The sequence below is a fragment of the Microcaecilia unicolor genome, chromosome 9 (genome assembly GCF_901765095.1).
Source record: "Microcaecilia unicolor chromosome 9, aMicUni1.1, whole genome shotgun sequence".
Classification (NCBI taxonomy): Eukaryota; Metazoa; Chordata; class Amphibia; order Gymnophiona; family Siphonopidae; genus Microcaecilia; species Microcaecilia unicolor.
In genome coordinates, this window is record NC_044039.1 from 28,827,810 (window position 1) to 28,845,456 (window position 17,647).

At 41.1% G+C, this 17,647-nt stretch overlaps 1 protein-coding gene across 1 annotated transcript in view; it reads right to left on the minus strand.

Moving 5' to 3' along the window:
* The window catches only part of STAB2 (stabilin 2), a 270,647-nt gene that overhangs the window by 127,617 nt on the left and 125,383 nt on the right, over positions 1 to 17,647 (minus strand). Inside the window, exons 28-34 of the mRNA XM_030214413.1 lie at positions 16,792 to 16,839; positions 13,773 to 13,909; positions 10,657 to 10,771; positions 7,907 to 7,984; positions 5,811 to 5,909; positions 5,604 to 5,711; positions 3,963 to 4,094 (exon numbers count right to left, since the gene is read on the minus strand). Of these exons, the coding sequence (XP_030070273.1) occupies positions 3,963 to 4,094; positions 5,604 to 5,711; positions 5,811 to 5,909; positions 7,907 to 7,984; positions 10,657 to 10,771; positions 13,773 to 13,909; positions 16,792 to 16,839 (717 nt within the window). The remainder of the gene's footprint in view (positions 1 to 3,962; positions 4,095 to 5,603; positions 5,712 to 5,810; positions 5,910 to 7,906; positions 7,985 to 10,656; positions 10,772 to 13,772; positions 13,910 to 16,791; positions 16,840 to 17,647) is intronic.

The window sequence follows — 17,647 nt, forward strand, 5'->3', positions numbered from 1 at the left end:
ATTAACAACTTAGAGGTCCTTTTTCTAAGCCGTGGTAAAATGAGGCCTGCGGTAGTGTGGGCACGTGTTTTGGCGCACACCGGGCCACTTTTTACCACGCCTGGGAAAAAGGGCATTTTTTAATCGGCTGGGAAATGGGCGTGCAATACATTTAAAACTATTTACAGCCTGAACCCTTACTGCCACCCATTGATCTAGTGGTAAGGGCTCATGCACTACATGCATGGTACCAAAAAACAACAAGGCAAACTATCTGCAAACTCCAACGTGGAAAATAAACCAGCAGATCAATATAACATGCAAAGATTTTATTAATGATACCATATACCAGAGAATTGCCCGACACAGGCAGGCTGGAGAGGGTAGGGAAGTGACGAGGAGGCGAGCCTGCCTGCCTGTCTGCTGCCTTTACTGCCGGTTCGCCGTGACTTCGGTGTTATTAGCGGAGCGTCCCTTGGTGATTAGACACACAACATTGTTCCTATTAGAAGGTTCTCATTTTAGCCCCTTTGGGCGAAACACGGCCTGTGTCGGGCAATTCTCTGGTATCATTAATAAAATCTTTACATGTTATATTGATCTGCTGGTTTATTTCCTACATGTATGGTAACCATTCGGTGCATGCCAACTGCTGATTACCGCCAGAAACAGCGCACACGGTGGATTCAGCGTGCACCAAATCTGAAATTACCACCAGGGGGGGGGGGGCGTGCTAGCCTGGCAGTAGTCTCGTTTTGGCGCATGCTACACGGGCGTAGGCCTTAGCTCAGCTTAGTAAAAGGGCCCCTTAGAGAATTACCAGCTTTGTGTGTGACTTAACCCAACTATCAAAAGAACAAAATGAGTGAACATAGAAAGATACTGTCCAAATTGGAGTTGATTTTCAAAAGCACTTTTGCAGCCAGTATCATGTGCTGGGTGAATCTCTTCATAAAGGTGATTAATAAATCCCAATAAAATAAGAAACAAGAGCTTGCAATTTTTTTGGAACATATAACTCCATGCATGGCCCAAAATGCTTCCATATATCTAGAACATAGGTCAGGGGTATTAGTGAGGGGGGGGGGGGGGGGGGGGGGGAGAAGGGATAAAGCTATATAGATAGTGGCAATATTCAGCCAGTGTCTGTATAACTTATCCATATATAGTGTTGAGTAAAAGTTTGTGAACTTCATAAGATGGTCTGTATCTTAGTATAATTTTTGATACTGTTTTACAGTAGTTCTATTATTAGGTTTCAATTTACTGTTTTCAAGTTTACCTCATTTAGGGGTCCTTTTACTAAGACGCGGCAAAAAGTAGCCTGTGGTAATATGGGTGCGTGTTCTTGGCATGCGCCAGGACAGTTTTTACCATGTCTGGGATAAAGGGCTTTTTTTCAATGGGCTGGGAAAAGGACCTGCGGTAAAACTGAAACCAGCACACACCTATTTACAGCCTGAGCTCTTAACACTACCCATTGCTCCAGCGGTAAGGGCTCAAGCGTTACATGTGTGGTGACTGGTCAGCATGTGCCAATTGCCGATTAATACCGGAAATGCTGCACGGGGTAGGAAATAAAAAAATAATTTGTCCTGGCATTAGGGGTACGCTCCAAATCTGAAATTATCGCCAGGAGGGCACGCTAGCCTGGCAATAGTCTCGTTTTGGCATGGACTGCACACGCAAAGAGCATACTGCACCTTTGTAAAAGGGCCCCTTATTGTATTTATGTTTATTCTTGGTTATTTTACTATTGCTATGCTGTTAACAAAATTGTAAGTTTTATGTTAAACTGTACCTACACTGCCTTGGGTGAATCTTTTCATAAAGGTGGTTAATAAATCCCAATAAATAAACAAACAAACAAACAAACAAATAAATTTAAGTTAACAGGCAATCTCCAGCAGTCAGTTAGTGAAGGCATGGATAGTGAAGCTGAACTAAGAAAGATGCAGCAATCGCAGTGTGATGTACCAACTAATTTACTGACAGGCCATGTTTTGACCACCGCCTGTATCAGGGGTACATAGGGATCACTACTCGCATATAGTCATCAAACTTTAATGTACAGTAACAATATTGTAGTCAGTCAGCTGTAAATAAAATGCCAGTTTGCAAGAAAGGTCTCAATCAGAGTCTTGTCAGATTGTGGCTCAAAAAAGCCATCACTGAACTGGCTTCGGAATTTGACCAAACTCTGAAAGAGACTTTTCTTGTGAACTGTGTGTTTTGTTTATGACTGACCTTCTATGATATGGTTACTGTGCATTAGGTTTTGATGAATATCTGCGACTAGGGATCTCTTTCTACCCCTGATGGAGGAAGTGGACAAAACGCAGCCATGTTGGGTATTTTAATATCAATAAATTAGTTGGTATGTCATATTGTGTTTACTGTGTCTTTCTTAGTCCAGCTCCACCACCCATCTCTTAGCATAACATACTGAAAACATGATTAGATTTTAATATATAAACCCTAATAAATGTAAAGATAACTTATCCATATACTCCTGGATTCTATATAAGGTGCTTTGAGTTCCATGTGCAAATTTGGACACACGCCTAATTTGTGCATGCAACTTAATTGATTAACGAGCCGATCAGCGCCATTAATTGGGCAATAACAAGCAATTATTGCCACTAATTGGCAATAATTAGAATTCACATGCACATCATTTTAGGTGTATTCTATAAAGAGGTGTGCATAAATTCTAGTACATGGCTCCAAAAAGGAGACATGGCCATGGGAGGGGCATAGGCAGGTTGGGGGCATTCCTAAAATGTATGCACCTTGTTATAGAATTAGGGGGATCCACACCAAATTTATGTGTGGGGATTTACACCAGGTTTTCATTGGTGTAAATAGTCACGCCTAAATGTAGTCACAGTTCCCGGTGGTAGGTTCTATTCTATAAACCGTGTCTAACTTTGTGTGGTTTATAGAATAATGCTAAGCGCTATTTTTTTCAGTGTTGATTTTTTTTAGGCAAAGTAACAAAATGCCTAGCCACCCGCTTGAGGCTACCATACGGCCACTTCGAGGGTCTATCCTCAGCACAGCTCAGGTCCGCCTGCACCTGCAACTTGTGCTCTAACCCTCCTCCCACCAACTTGGTTCCTACTGCCTCTGGACGAGTCTTCCGTTCTCAAATTATCCCCAGTGATTTCTAGGTTACTGGTGCCACACTCCCAGTGGTCCCAGAGTTCCTAGAAAGCACTCACAAACCCAACACTCAAACCACCAGGATTCTTAGTTAGCCCAGACAAGCAGAAGCAATAAATTAAAAATGTTTATTGTCATGAAAAATTAGAACAATCAGCAGAAAAGGTGCAATCAGCAAACAGTAACAAGTAACTGAAATATGGATCAATTATAACACTATCTAAACATTTGTTTACTATCTAAATAGTAACTGGGGAGATCAGGACATATAGCTGCTCACAGGTTATCAAATATAACTGTTCACAGGGTCTCAGCAAAGAGATCCTTCTCTCTTTTCTATCTGGCTGACTGGAGAAAAAGCCAATACATCCTAGATAAATGTTAAGCTCTTGGGCCAATCAGAGCCCAGAACAACAAGTTTTAAAAGTAGCTGGCCACATCACTGCAGGTGACCTCTTATCTGTGTTAACTAAAGAAGAAACAGTCAGTTCTCTTTAACAGGTTTAAACACAAACATGCACCACTTGCTGGCCAAACAAGAGAAATGCACTTCAAGAAATTAATAGTTTTATAGGCTTAAAAACCCATTGTTTTGACACAGGTGCCATTTATAGAATCTAGTCCATAATTCTAAAATTATGTATTTAGTTGTCTGCCTTAAACAGATATCTTCACTGAAAATCTACATAAAAATATATGGATAACTTATCTGTATAGGTTTTTGCCTTTGTCAGACTAGTGAATATTGCCTCCATTATTTCCAAAATTGCTGAAGTTAATAGTGTAGATTTCTAAATTTTAAAGGTTCACAGCATTACCTGGTCTTTGTTGATAAAGAACGCCACTTGATATGAAAATCCAAGCATGGTTTCTCGATGCATGCCATTATGTAGGTTATCCTTCAAGAGGCGCTCTCCCAAAACAATATGGTACCTGATTACATCCTCATCCTGTAGGACAAGAAGAAAGTACTATTTGTAAGTCAAGAGACTTTAAAAAAAGGGGCCCTTCTACTTAAGAGCGTCTTTTAAAAAGGTGCGGTAGCGGTTTTAGCACATACTAAAAACTAGAAACACCCATAGGAATATATAGGCATCTCTAGCGTTTAGCACATACTTATTTTTAGCGTGTGCTAAAAACGCTAATGCTCCTTTGTAAAAGGACCCCTAAACGCACTATAATTGAAGTTAATGTGGTCTAATGTGGGCTATAACTGCAAATTTTATGTGGCACTTTTTGAGAGCGTTCCCACCCTTTGTGGTTTTCAGGTTGTGTGCTAATATTCCCATTAGCATGGGTTACTGCCGAACGTTTAGGAGGCAGAGAGTGCTCCTGCATTAACCCTGCGTTAGCCAGTTAGCATGCGATAATTATATCAAGACAGTAACATTTCCATGCCCATTCTGAAAAATTCAATAGCGTATGCTCTAGTGCACATAAACAGGGAAAATATTGCAAAATGCTTTAATATGTTTGTGCGGAGGCCTGTTTTCATGCGTTAATCATGTGTTAAGGACTAGACTCTATGTATCACACCTAAAAAAATCAACGCCGAAATGAAATTTTGGTGTACTTTATAGAATAAGCCTAAATTTCTGCACGGTATATAGAATATATCAAGCGCTGCTCCGTGCAACTAAATTTAGTCGTGGGCGGTTACACCAGGTAAAACTTGGTGTAAATCCCAACGCCTAAATTATGCATGGACCAGGTTTATTCTATAACAACGTGCATAGGTGTTAGAAACGTACATGACTTGCCCATTCTATACCCATGGCTATATCCACTTTTCAACTGCACGACTTAGAATTTATATGCGCCATGTTACAGAATACACTTAGATAGTTCTGCACGTAAATTCTAATTAAAGCCAATTAGTGCTGATAATTGTTGCTAACATCCAATTATCAACGCTTATTAGCTTGTTAACCAATTAGCTTATGCGCATTGTTATGGAATACGCTTCAATTTTTTTGTGTGGAAATCTCGGCATGATAGACAGAATCCAGGGGTAATGCACTTTAGCAGAAGGGCTCCTTATTTAGTAAATTTAATTTAATTTTAATTTAAGTCAAAGACATAACCTGCTACTTTCAACAAGTGCTGTACAGTGCAGGATACAATTAAAAAAAAAAATTCATAACAACCACAAAAAAAAGCACAATGCATTCCAAAATAATAATCTCTTTATCAACCCTACCATCCTCTATCCATCCAAGCCCCCTACAGAAATAACCCAGTGTGGAGGAGTGGCCTAGTGGTTAGGGTGGTGGACTCTGGTCCTGGGGAACTGAGTTTGATTCCCACTTCAGGCACAGGCAAGCTCCTTGTGACTCTGGGCAAGTCACTTAACCCTCCATTGCCCCAGGTACAAATAAGTACCTGTATATGTAAGCCGCATTGCACCTGCCATGAGTGGGAAAGCACGGGGTACAAATGTAAAAAAAAAAAATACTTACCAATGAAACAGATTTTGTATTCCGGATGTAGGTCTCAATGGCTTCATTGCTTGGGGCAAAAACAGTGTAGCTCTCAGCTGCTTCGATTGTGTTTGCCAGACTATATTGCTGCAATCAAGAGAATAAAGCAGAAACTTGATCAACATTCAGTTACGTACCAAGGAATTTAAAACCAGTCCCAGTATGGCATGTATGATGGATACTTACGATGATATAACCCCTGAAATTGGAGTAGTTGGGTATCTGGCCTAACCGTGTCAGTAGATCTGGCTGTACAGGGCTCATGCTTCTATCTGGGGTCAAGACCTAAAAAAACCACACCACAACAAAATATATTTGGATATTGGCACCTTATAAATTCTGCCAGTAATGATTAAATAACACAGTTAAAAGTCTGCTGTACATAGTGCTTAATGCTCTACGTTCAACGTAAGACTGCACTGTATGTAGAACTTTTGAAACATTAGAAGAAGGGAAAAAATTTTCAACTTCTGATATTATACCAATCTATGTATCTAATCTGTATTTAAAAAAAGGTTTGGAGAAGTTCCTGGAGGAAAAGGCCATAGTCTGTTATTGAGATAGACATGGGGAAGGCACTGCTTGCACTGGGATTAGTAGCATGGAGGGTCCATAAGTAGGACGTCCAACAAGGATTTTCGAACGGAAAGAAACGCCCATGTCTAAAAAGAAGGACGTTTTATATAGACCTGTTTCAGTCACACCCGAGTTACAAAAAAGGTTCTCAGATTGAGCAGCTGACCACTGGAGGGATTAAGGCATGCCCCCTCCTGAATCACTCAGTGGCTGCTGTCCCCCTCCTTCTCCCCTGAAAGTGAATCTGGAAAGGAAAACCAGGATCTATGTCAGTTGCAGGTACTATGGCCATTCTGAATAAAGCAGCAAGCAGGTTACAGGAGTAGCCTATAAACCAAGGGACACAGGTTCAAAGCCCCCAGTAACTCTATTAACTTTTTTTTTTTTTTTACTGTACCTCAGAATATAGGACACCTGCAAGCCTGAAGGCTATTGGAGTGGTGTATATTCAGCTACAGTAGGTATTTTTCTGATCCTGTACAAAAAAAGATTTACAGTAGGATCTGAACCTGGGCCCCTTGGTTTACAGTCCCCTGTACTAACCACTAGGCTACAAAGTCCCTCTAAGCATCACGTTGTGTATACAAGTTTGGAGAATAAGGGGATTGTGCACTGCCACAGGGTCACAGCAAAGAAATGGGGTTGGGAAATATATTCTATTTGTTTTTATATGTCACACCATTCTATCACACTATAAGAACATAAGAAAGCTATACTGGGCCAGACCTATGATCCACCTAGCCAGTGGCGTTCCTAGGGTGGCTGACACCCGGGGCAGATTGCCGATGTGCCCCCCCCGGGTGCAGCGACCCCCCCCAATGAAACGATGGACACCCCCCCGGGTGCATCTTTACCTGCTGGGGGGGGGGGGGGGTGCCGCGCGTCTGTTGGCAACGCTCGTTCCCTGCTCCCTCTGCCCCGGAACGGGTTACTTCCTGTTCCGGGGCAGAGGGAGCAGGGAACGAGCGTTTTGCCGACAGACGCGCGGCATCCCCCCAGCAGTGAAACAACGGACACCTCCCCACGGTGAAACGACATCCCATCCGGGTGCATCTTTACCTGCTGGGGGGGGGGGGGGTGCCGTGCGCCTGTCAGCTTCACTTGTTCCCTGCGCCCTCTGCCCCGGAACAGGAAGTAACCCATTCCGGGGCAGAGGGAGCAGGGAACGAGCGTTGCCGACAGACGTGCCCCAGCGGCGTGCACCCGGGGTGGACCCTCTCCACCGCCCCCCTTTGGTACGCCACTGCACCTAGCCAAGTATCCTGCTTCCAAAAGTGACCAATCCAGGTCACAAGTACCCGGCAGAAACCCAAATCATGTCAACATTCCATGTAGAATCTCAAAGAGCAGCAACATTCCATGTAGAACATCAAAGAATGGCAAGATTCTGGAATCCCAGATAGTAGCAACATTCCATACCCACAACCCACCTCCTTTCTATGTGGATGAACTGAAGTATGAAACATTCAAATTCTGACTTTCCAAACTTGGGATTTAGACTTTTTTTGCAAATGGACTTTTTTTTAGGCATTTTGAAATGTCCATCTCTCTCTCAAACATACTCTCTCCTAGCAGTTCCCTTAAAAACATAATTGTCATTAGAGGACAACCTTGCTAGCACCGTTTCATTTCTTTCAGAAACGGGCCTTTTTAACTAGTGAAGAATAAAAGTTTTGCAATGCTCCTAACTATGCAACAGTACATACCTTGTCTACCAGATGCATAATTGCATTGGTTGCTGCTATGTTGGCAACTAGAATGTTTGCGCCTTCAAGAGTTACATTCTGCAAAAGTAAAACAATCTTGGGTAAAATCACTCTGTTGAATGACTGTTAAAATGCTCAGGGGTCCTTTTACTAAGGTGCTCTGAAAAACTGGCTTGTGGTATTGTAGGCGTGGGTTTTGGGTGCATGCTGATCCATTTTTTAGCGTGCTTGTAAAAAATCCCCTTTTAAAATTTTTGCCAAAAATGGACACGCGGCAAAATCAAAATAGCCGTGAGTCCATTTTGGGTCTGAGACCTTACCACCAGCCATTGACTAGCGGTAAAGACTCACATGGCAACCGGGCGGTAATGACCTACATGTGTCAAATGCCACTTGGCGTGTGTCTGATATGCACGTCTGAAAAAAAATATATTTTTCGGATGCGCGTATCGGACGTGCGCCAAAAATGAAATTACCGCAAGAACCATGAGGTAGCTGGGCGGTAACTCGATTTTGGTGCGCGTTGGGCATGCAAAGACGCTTACGCGGCTTAGTAAAAGGGCCCCTCAGTGAAGTGGTGTGGTAGCCATGTTAGTCCGCTTTTGGAGATAATAAACAAGATGATACCTTTTTTATTGGACTAACAATACATTTTTGATTATTTTTCAAAGGCAATACCACCTTCTTCAGATCAGAAATGAGCAAATGATGATATATACCAAATATATATGTGAAGTATAAAAGCATTCCAAGCAATTTTTATTTATTTTATTTATTGCATTTGTATCCCACATTATCCCACCTCTTTGCAGGCTCAATGTGGCTTACAATTCAACATGGGTACTGGAAATAGAAGAGAATATACATTTGGTTTTACAGAGGGTTATGTGTTACATGGTGGTGAAATACATGATAGTGTTAAAGCGAAAGACATTATAAGGCAATTCTAGAAGTTTTAAAGATTATACAGTTACACATGTTGATCTTTGTGATATATCTTGTCGAAGACATAGGTTTTCAGTAGTTTACGGAAATTGGTCAGTTCATAGACCGTTTTCAAACAGAAGCCCAGAAAGAAGAAAATAGCACACATCCCTGCAATATACCAACCTGCAAACTGGGCCAACACATGTTACAGTACCCCACAGTCCTTCACAAGGGAAACACATTCAGCATAAGGGGATCCTACACATGCTCATCTTCAAATTAGTGTACATTAGTCAATGCAAAAAATGTGAAGGATGCTATGTTAGAGAGACAGGATAAATGCTTAAGACTAGACACAATTTACATCAGCATCACATTAAAAACTACAGTTCTAACCTTTTAGGACAGCATTTTGCCAGACCAGAGCACTGCATGAATGAATTTTTGGTAGGGCTGCACATTTAACGCATTATTAAAATGATTAACCCATTAACAATTTAACTAACTTGATTAATGCATTAAGCTCCTGCTCCTTTTCTTGCATCTCTCTCTCTCTCTCTGTATTCTCCACCTCAAGTAGTCTGGGTTCCTCCTTCCAGCACTGCCTTGCACTCCTGCATCCTCCCTCTCCACACAGCCCGCATCTCTCTCTCTTTTCCTCTTTCTCCCCGGCAGCTCTTCTTACCTCTCCCTGCACCCTGGCAGCCCCCTCTCACTCTCCTTCTCCCCTGCCCCTTGGAACTTGCCCCGAACACTTTAGTGAAAGCAGGCTGCTTCTCACTTAATTTGAAGATGGGGCTTTGTCAGCATTGCTAGACCAGGGATCTCTAGTGCTGTTTAATAAACGAGGCCCTTAATGCACGTTAAGGCCATACACCGCTTGCTGAATTCCTTCCTTAAAGTGTCTTCAGACTTAGCACCTACTATTTGTGCTGGTGGTTGAGAAGGGAGGGGGTGGGGTCAACATTTATCCTTTGAAAATATTTCTATTCCACCAATGCAAATATTAGGTGACTTCGAACAGTACAAAATATAGCACTTAGATTATTGATTAATTGTAGGAAGTATGAACATTACATTCCTTTTTTTTGAAATTTCATTAGCTGCCAGTTTCTCCTAGAGTGAGAGTTAAGGTATTGACCCTAACTAATAAAGCATATTATTCCCTACAACCAGATTATTTACATTCTTTGACCATTCCTTACACTCCATCTAGGATCGTTAGGTTCCTACATCACAAAGGTCTAGACTTAACCAGGATACGAGCTTTTTTGTTTGTTTGTTTTGTTTACATGGCACCTTTCCTTTGGAATCATCTTCGAAACTATATTATTATGGAAGACAATTTTAAGAAATTTAACATTTTATTAAAGACTCTTTTATTTAAAGAGGCTTTTAATGTGGACTCCTGTACTGACGGTTCAGTGCACTAATGCCTCTGGAGAATGGCAATTTCCTTGCAAGCTGAATGAGGAATCTGAATGTTCTCTGTGTGAGTGTTTTTAGGTCTTTCCTATCAATATCATGGAGTTCCTAAGAATTTTTTAAAAAATTATACATGTTTTAAAAAATTGTATATGATTGCTAAGTTAAGTGGTATATTAATCATAAACATGGCTACAATTACCTGTGCTGTGAAACCCACACATACTTTTACCCATATTTGAGGAAGGATAAATGCCTTTGAAAATTGCCCTTATGAGTTTATAACATTGCCATCCCTGGACTGTTGTGTATCTGCTGTGTAAGTGCTTTTTGCACAGCAGAATATAGGTACAGTATGTAGCTAAAGGGAACTACAAATACTTTAGATGCTACATTACCCCATTCTGTCTCACGACATGCAAATATTGATTCTGTAGAGCAGTTGCCAGCCGACTGGGGGAAGACATGTTCTGGAGCAAATCAAGACTGTAAACACCACTTAATACATGGTATCTGAAAGAAAAACGCACAGAGCAGAGGTGGCAAGTTAGAGAATGCAAATATGGAGGCAGAAAGAAATTTTGGCCAGATTCTATAAATAGAACCCAACATTCGGCTCCAGAAAATAATGACACTAAGGACGTGCACCCTTTATAGAATAGCATTTAGAGTGGATGCCCACACCCAGCTCTGGGCGCCAGACTTACGTCAACTGAAACCTGGTGTAAATCCTGGCAAGCAAGTTGGAAGCAGATCCCCCATATTCTATAACACCGTGCCCAGCTTTTAGGAATGTGGCAACCCGCCCATGCCCCTCCCATGATCATGCCCCCTTTTGGGTTGCACCCTATGTGAGTTGGGCACCCAGCGTTATAGAATAACATATAGCCAGATGTGCACGCAAATTCTGATTGGCTTGTTATTCAATTAGGTTGTGCACGCATCTTAGATCAGCACCCAAATTTGGGTGTTATATATAGAATTCGGGGGTTTATGAACAAGTCCACTATGTTGTTTCATCTTCTAGAAAATATTTGTATTAATGATGTATTCATTATTTCTTTGTTTCTAATTTTCTTGATATCTAATGTACCTTAATTGTATTAATTGTAATACTTTGCTCTTCTCACACCGTTAATGACGATTGCCATTGTGGCATAATGTATGCCACATTGAGCCTGCAAAGAGGTGGGAAAATGTGGGATACAAATGCAGCAAATAAATAAATAAATAAATAAATAAATAAATAAAATTTGTTATTAGGTTAAGGAGGCTGGTCTACAATTCTAATTGCTGACATTCAGCAGCAGCAGTGAATGGCTTAATTTACACTTAGGTAGTGGTATTTAATATATATATTCAGCACTGCTATATGTGTAGTTAGTGGTGCTGAATAAATATATTGGGGGATGTTTACAAAACTGTTAGTGTGTGGTAGCCATTAGCATGGGAAAGTGCGTGGACTATCCAGCATGATAAAATCCTGTGCTGGTTGCTTAGTGCAGGCAGGGGTGAGATCCAGGAGGGGCATGGATGGGGATGGGGCACGGCCAATACTGACAGCTAGTAAACAGGACATTACTGCATGTTGGCTATCAGGACTGTCAATAGGGTGGCTGCACATAATGTCACCTTAAGAGGTGCTGTTAAGTACAGACGTACTATTGGCAGTCAAGTAGCATGGCCACGGCCCATGTTCTCCCCCCATACAATATCCTATCCTCAATCTGCCAGTCCCACCTGAATAGTACCCCGCCTGTAGAGCATCACCCCAGACAAAATACCCCATGCACAAAATCCTCTTCAATAGATTTCCCTCGATCATGTTCACAGTACAAGACAACCTACTAAAGAAACCCCTTGAGCAGAAGACCCCCCCCTTACAGTCCACTATCCCAAACAGAATACCCCCATCACCAGTCCCCAAACCTCCCCTTCCCACATCTCCTAACTGCTTGGAACTGATCTCCTTGGTAGTCTAGTGGATGGGGCAGGGACAGTCCTCCTTCTATACTGTCCAATATCTGCTTTGGTTTCACAATGGCAGCTATAAGTGGTCTTGTGGTACTACTTCTAGGGGGTCAAGCTGCCATATAAAGAATAATTGTTCTCTTATGGCAGTCAAACCCTAGTGGTAGTACCATGAGACTACAGCTGGATCCTGTTTCCATATGCTTGAAATTGCTACCCTCCTTGTGCATTCCCAGTGTGTTTCAATGTATTAAGCCAGCACACAACCACATGGGAGGAAGAATACCCCCGAACTGTCATAGTGGAAGGAAACTCTGAGTATGAGATTCAATCTATCATAGATTCTCAAAACTCCAGAGGCACATTACAATATTTAGTGTATTGGAAGGGCTATGGATCAGATGAAAGATCCTGGGTAAATGCCACTGATATTCACACAAACTGACTTCTCCACCAAGTTCACATTCACAATTGTTATGCTAATAAGTCAGTCCTGGGGGTTCTGATGCTCTCCGTAAATAGGGAGCCATGCACTTACTTTGTAGGTCTGGACTGTAAATAGGAAGTTAGCTCAGAAGTCTTTCTGCCTGACCTCTCCTTATGAGGCATCACCACCTGATTGATCCCTTCCTAGACTTCTTAGACTGATAGGTCCTTGTAGAGGGCTTCTATTGATTTATCTACTCCCAGTCTTCCTTGTCCTCAATTAGGTTTCTTGTTGGAGCTTTGAGTGTCTCACTCTCTGTTCATTCCCGGTATTTGACTTTGGCTAGTCTATTGTTAACAAACCTACTTTACCTGGCCTGGCCTCTGCCTGTTCTTGGATGCTGCCATTGCCCGCCATCTTGGATTAGTTCTGCTTGTGCTTGACCTCTGATATATACTCCCTTCTCCTCGGACTTATGCTTTCCAAGTACTGGAGGGCTCAATATGAAGGAAAAGGGAAATGGTATAGGTGCACATCCCTGGTTTCTGAAGTGTTCTTTGAGTGGACTGGGACATGCAGAAATGTGGAGATGGTAGAGGATAGATCCAAAGGGGTGGAAGGGCCCTTTTTAAAGATTTGTAAGAGAAGGCATTTGTTTCATTTTATTTGTATTAAAATAAAATCGCATGTAGTTTTTATGTCATTTCATTGATATTTCTAATTGTTTGAAATGATGCATATCCCTAATAATAAATGTCATGACTGCATTAATGTGTTATTCCATAGTTGAATTTGAAGCACATGTTCAGCAAAAAGTGTCAGATAACCCTCTATTTTGAATCTACTTTAATGAATTGCTTTACAACTCCTCTGTAATAAAGGTAATAAAACAACATTTTGAAATGAAAGATATTTTATTTTATAAGTAGATGTGCATATCTGAACATTTTGCAAACAAGTTTGCTGTATCCTTGGTTTATAAAGCAGAAGGAAGTAAAAAAAAAAAGTGCTATTGGAAATCATGTTTTAATTAATTCTCCTCTAAATTTCCATTTATTATCTAAACAACATTTCGTAATAAATAAATCAAATTCCCAGGAATCAGAAACCACTTACTTCAATAATGTTGGAGTGTTGTCTTTAGACATCCAAAAGGCCTTGTCCTCTTGGTCCATGCTCTCAATAGCTTGACGTGAGGGCACAAGAACAGTTATGTTCTTTGTTTCTGACAGCATTGTGCTGATGGTGGCATCCTATATCAAACACAGATTTAATCTTATTATATTTATTATAAATACTTGATGTACTTGCCCTCTATTTAAGTCCATCAAATTGATTTACAATCAAAAGTTAAAATATACCCATCTTTTACCCATTACATTTCTCTCTACCACCTCGTCTGCTGCTCCACCTACTCACTCTCCCTACCCCCCCAACCCATCCAGCCCATTCTACGAAGCTGTCCTCAAAATATAGAAGGTCTGGCAATTAAAAGCACTTTATATATATATACCACTGGCTGAGTCCATCCAGTGATTTCCAGTGTCACTATGCATTTCCCATTAAACTTGTAGGCTGTAATATGATAAAACGAGAACAATGATTAAAGAAAAAGCTAAAAGGAGCAGCTGCATCTTGAAAACTTTAAATTAAAGAAAAAAAATTACATCAAGCATGAATGTTGCTCAGTAATATCATCCTGGAAGCCCAGACCAGATACATTTCATGTATTAAAAAAGACAGAAGGAAGGCCAAACAACAGCTGGCATGGTTACAAAGGGGCCCTTTCAGAAAGTCACGGTAGGGCTACTGTGGCAATTACATGGAAGTGCCAGTGTTGGCCATGTGCCATTTCTGGCTCTTAAAAATTTAATTTTATTTTTTTTAGCACCAGGGGCTTACCAGGCAGTAATTGTGCAGTGCCTCGCATTGTCCGGTTACTGCGGGGTTAGTGTGGGTTAGAATAGGAGGCGGTGAGGGTTCCCCCAGGAAATGGCATCAATTCCACTGCAGGGGTCCTTTTATTGTGGCTTTGTAAAAGGACCCAAAATGAGGTCAAGGATGCTACTACACCTAAAAGAACATTCTTCAGAAAATGGAAGATCTGAAACAGCATAAGGAATAGCAAGTTAGATACAAAGTACTGATAAGGATGGTTAAAGGAGAATTTGAAAATGAACTTGCCATAGAGGCAAAGACACACAATAAAGATATTTTTAGGTACATTTGAAGCAAGAATCAAGTAAGAGAATCAATTAGACCATTAGAAAGGATCGCAGGGATGACAAGACCATAGTGGAAAAATTAAATGAATTAGTTGCATTGCTCTTCACAGAGGAAGAAATGGGGAGAAACCTGTGACAGAAATGGTATTTAATGCCGATGAGTCAGAGGAACTGAAACAAATCACAAAAGGGGGCCTATGCTGGTGTCGGCGCGTGTTTTTGACGCACACCGAGGCCCTCTTTTACCGCAGTGGGTAAAAGGTAAGCCTTTCTTTTTTCGAGGAAATGACCATGTGGCAAGTGAAACACTTACCATGCGGCCATTTTGGAGAGGACCCCTCGTCACTGGAAAGAGCAAACAGCCCCATTGCTTCAAGAAAGTTAAGCGACTTCCTGTGTCATACGAGACTAATGCAAATTCATGGATGACTGGGGAAATTTGGAAGCAGTGGCTAAAGAAGTTAGACACTAGAATGCAGGCACAAAAGCGTCAGATTTTGTTGCTTTGTGATAATTGTGCTGCACACAGGGATGATGTCAGGCTGTCTAACGTCAAGGTGGTCTTCCTGCCACCAAACACTACCTCTCTAATCCAACCTACGGATCAGGGCATAATAGCCAATTTCAACAACATTATCGGGCTCTTGTGCTATGTCGTCTGATGAGTGTTATGGATGACCAGACTGGCAAGGATAAACGTGCTGTTGAACTGGCTCGTAATCTATCACTGTTGGATTACCTACATATGCAGAAAGAAGCCTGGAATCAAGTTTCACAGGCAACCATTGTGAACTGCTACAAGCGGGCAAGCTTTGTTAAGGATGTGGAGAGGGACGAAACAGATGCAGCTGTTGCAAACGTGTCAGATGAACAGGTTATTGACATCCCAGCCGGTGTTACTGAAGAGGAGTTTCATCACTATGTAGCTGTTGATTACGATCTACAAACAGCTGACGACAGCACTGATATCGAAATATGTGCCTACACGCAGGCAACGGCTGATAATGAAACAAATGATGAAATGAGCAGCGAGGCACAAGCTGACAAAATTCAACAACCTCCTGTCACTTTTGCAAGAGGGCTGGAGAGTCTCAACACCGTGCACCGTGCGGGCCTATCTGGAGGCCACTGGATGTCAGTGCTATTACAGCTTTTACCATCTGGCAGACGTAGTCTATGGAACTCACAGACACAAGAGTGTATAGAGGACTATGACTGATTACTTCAAGTAAGCCTAATGTCAGTTAACGGAGACTGTATAACGTCAGTTAACAGAGACTGTATACTGTAAGTATAATAAACAGTACTGTACATATGTTTATCAGATGTCAAGCTTCTTTACGTCACAACAGTTAAGTGCATGCTCCGGTTAACTGCATGTATTTCTTTGGTCCCAGACCCTTGCACTTAAGCGGATTGTACTGTATATATATAAAATACTGAGTGCAGTGGAATGGGTAGACATGAATTGCTTGCTTACTCTTTCCAAAAATACAAGGACTACAGGGCATGCAATGAAGCTACTAAGTTATGTGTATTTAAACTCTGGAATTTGTTGCCAGAGAATGTGGTAAAAGAAGTTAGCTTAGCAGGGTTTCAGAAAGGGTTGGATAATTTCCTAAAGAAAAGTCCATAAGTCATTATTAAGATGGTCTTGGGAGAATCCACTGTTTATTTCTAGGATAAGCAGCATAAAATCTGTTCTGGGTACTTATGACCTAGTTTGGCCACTATTGGAAATAGGAAACCGGGCTTGATAGACCTTCGGTCTGTCCCTGTATGGCAATTCTTATGTTCTTATGTAACCTTTAAAAGCGTGATTTTTTTTAATGTCCAAAGAAAAAATAATGAACACCATTTTTTGAGAACCAAAGAACATTTTAAACAAAATGACAATGAAAATCACTTACGTTTATTAATCTGTAAAATGCAGCTGTTTCTGAGAGGGAAGCCAACGTCTATTCCAAGAAAAAGGGAGAAAAAAGACGTGTGAGCGTTCCACATTACTATCACAATATATTGCCCATTCAGATCATATTTCTGCCATAAACTGTGATGAAGGTCCTGGTGACATGGGATTTGCAGCATTTCACCTACTGCAAATAGTCACATGTCATTACAATATTTGTGTAAAAATTAAAAAGAAATCCCTATCCTCTACTTATTTGTTTACTTATTTATTTTTACATCAGAAGCCATTAAAACTGAAGAATACCCAAAAACACACACACCATAATGATGTCATCTTCATTTTACATTACTCATGCTTTAATGCTTAGTTGATGACTATAGAATGTTCTCTACAGTGGCCTCCTGCTCGGCTGGCTTGTGTCTTCAAAATGATCTCAGTACTACTATTACATACTTAAAGACAAGACAACCCATGCGTCCAACTTCTCCTACATAAGTACATGACTGTGGAACGCACTGCCACAAGCCGAGAAAACAATCCACGACCATCTAAAATTCAGAAAATCACTAAAGACTCATCTGTTCGGAAAGGCATACCCGACTGACCCAACATAAATGCCTCAACTCCACAACACATCAATACCAAAGATCGTATTGGACATTATCAAACCCTCCTTTAACCCTACGTGCCTGAATCTTATCTTCCTTATTCCACTCTAACATCTAATTGTATTTGTTCCCTACCGGACTTGGCGAATGCCTTTACGGTATTATGTAAGCCACATTGAGCCTGCAAATAGGTGGGAAAACGTGGGATACAAATAAATAAATAAAGGTCCTTCACTCTGTTTGGAA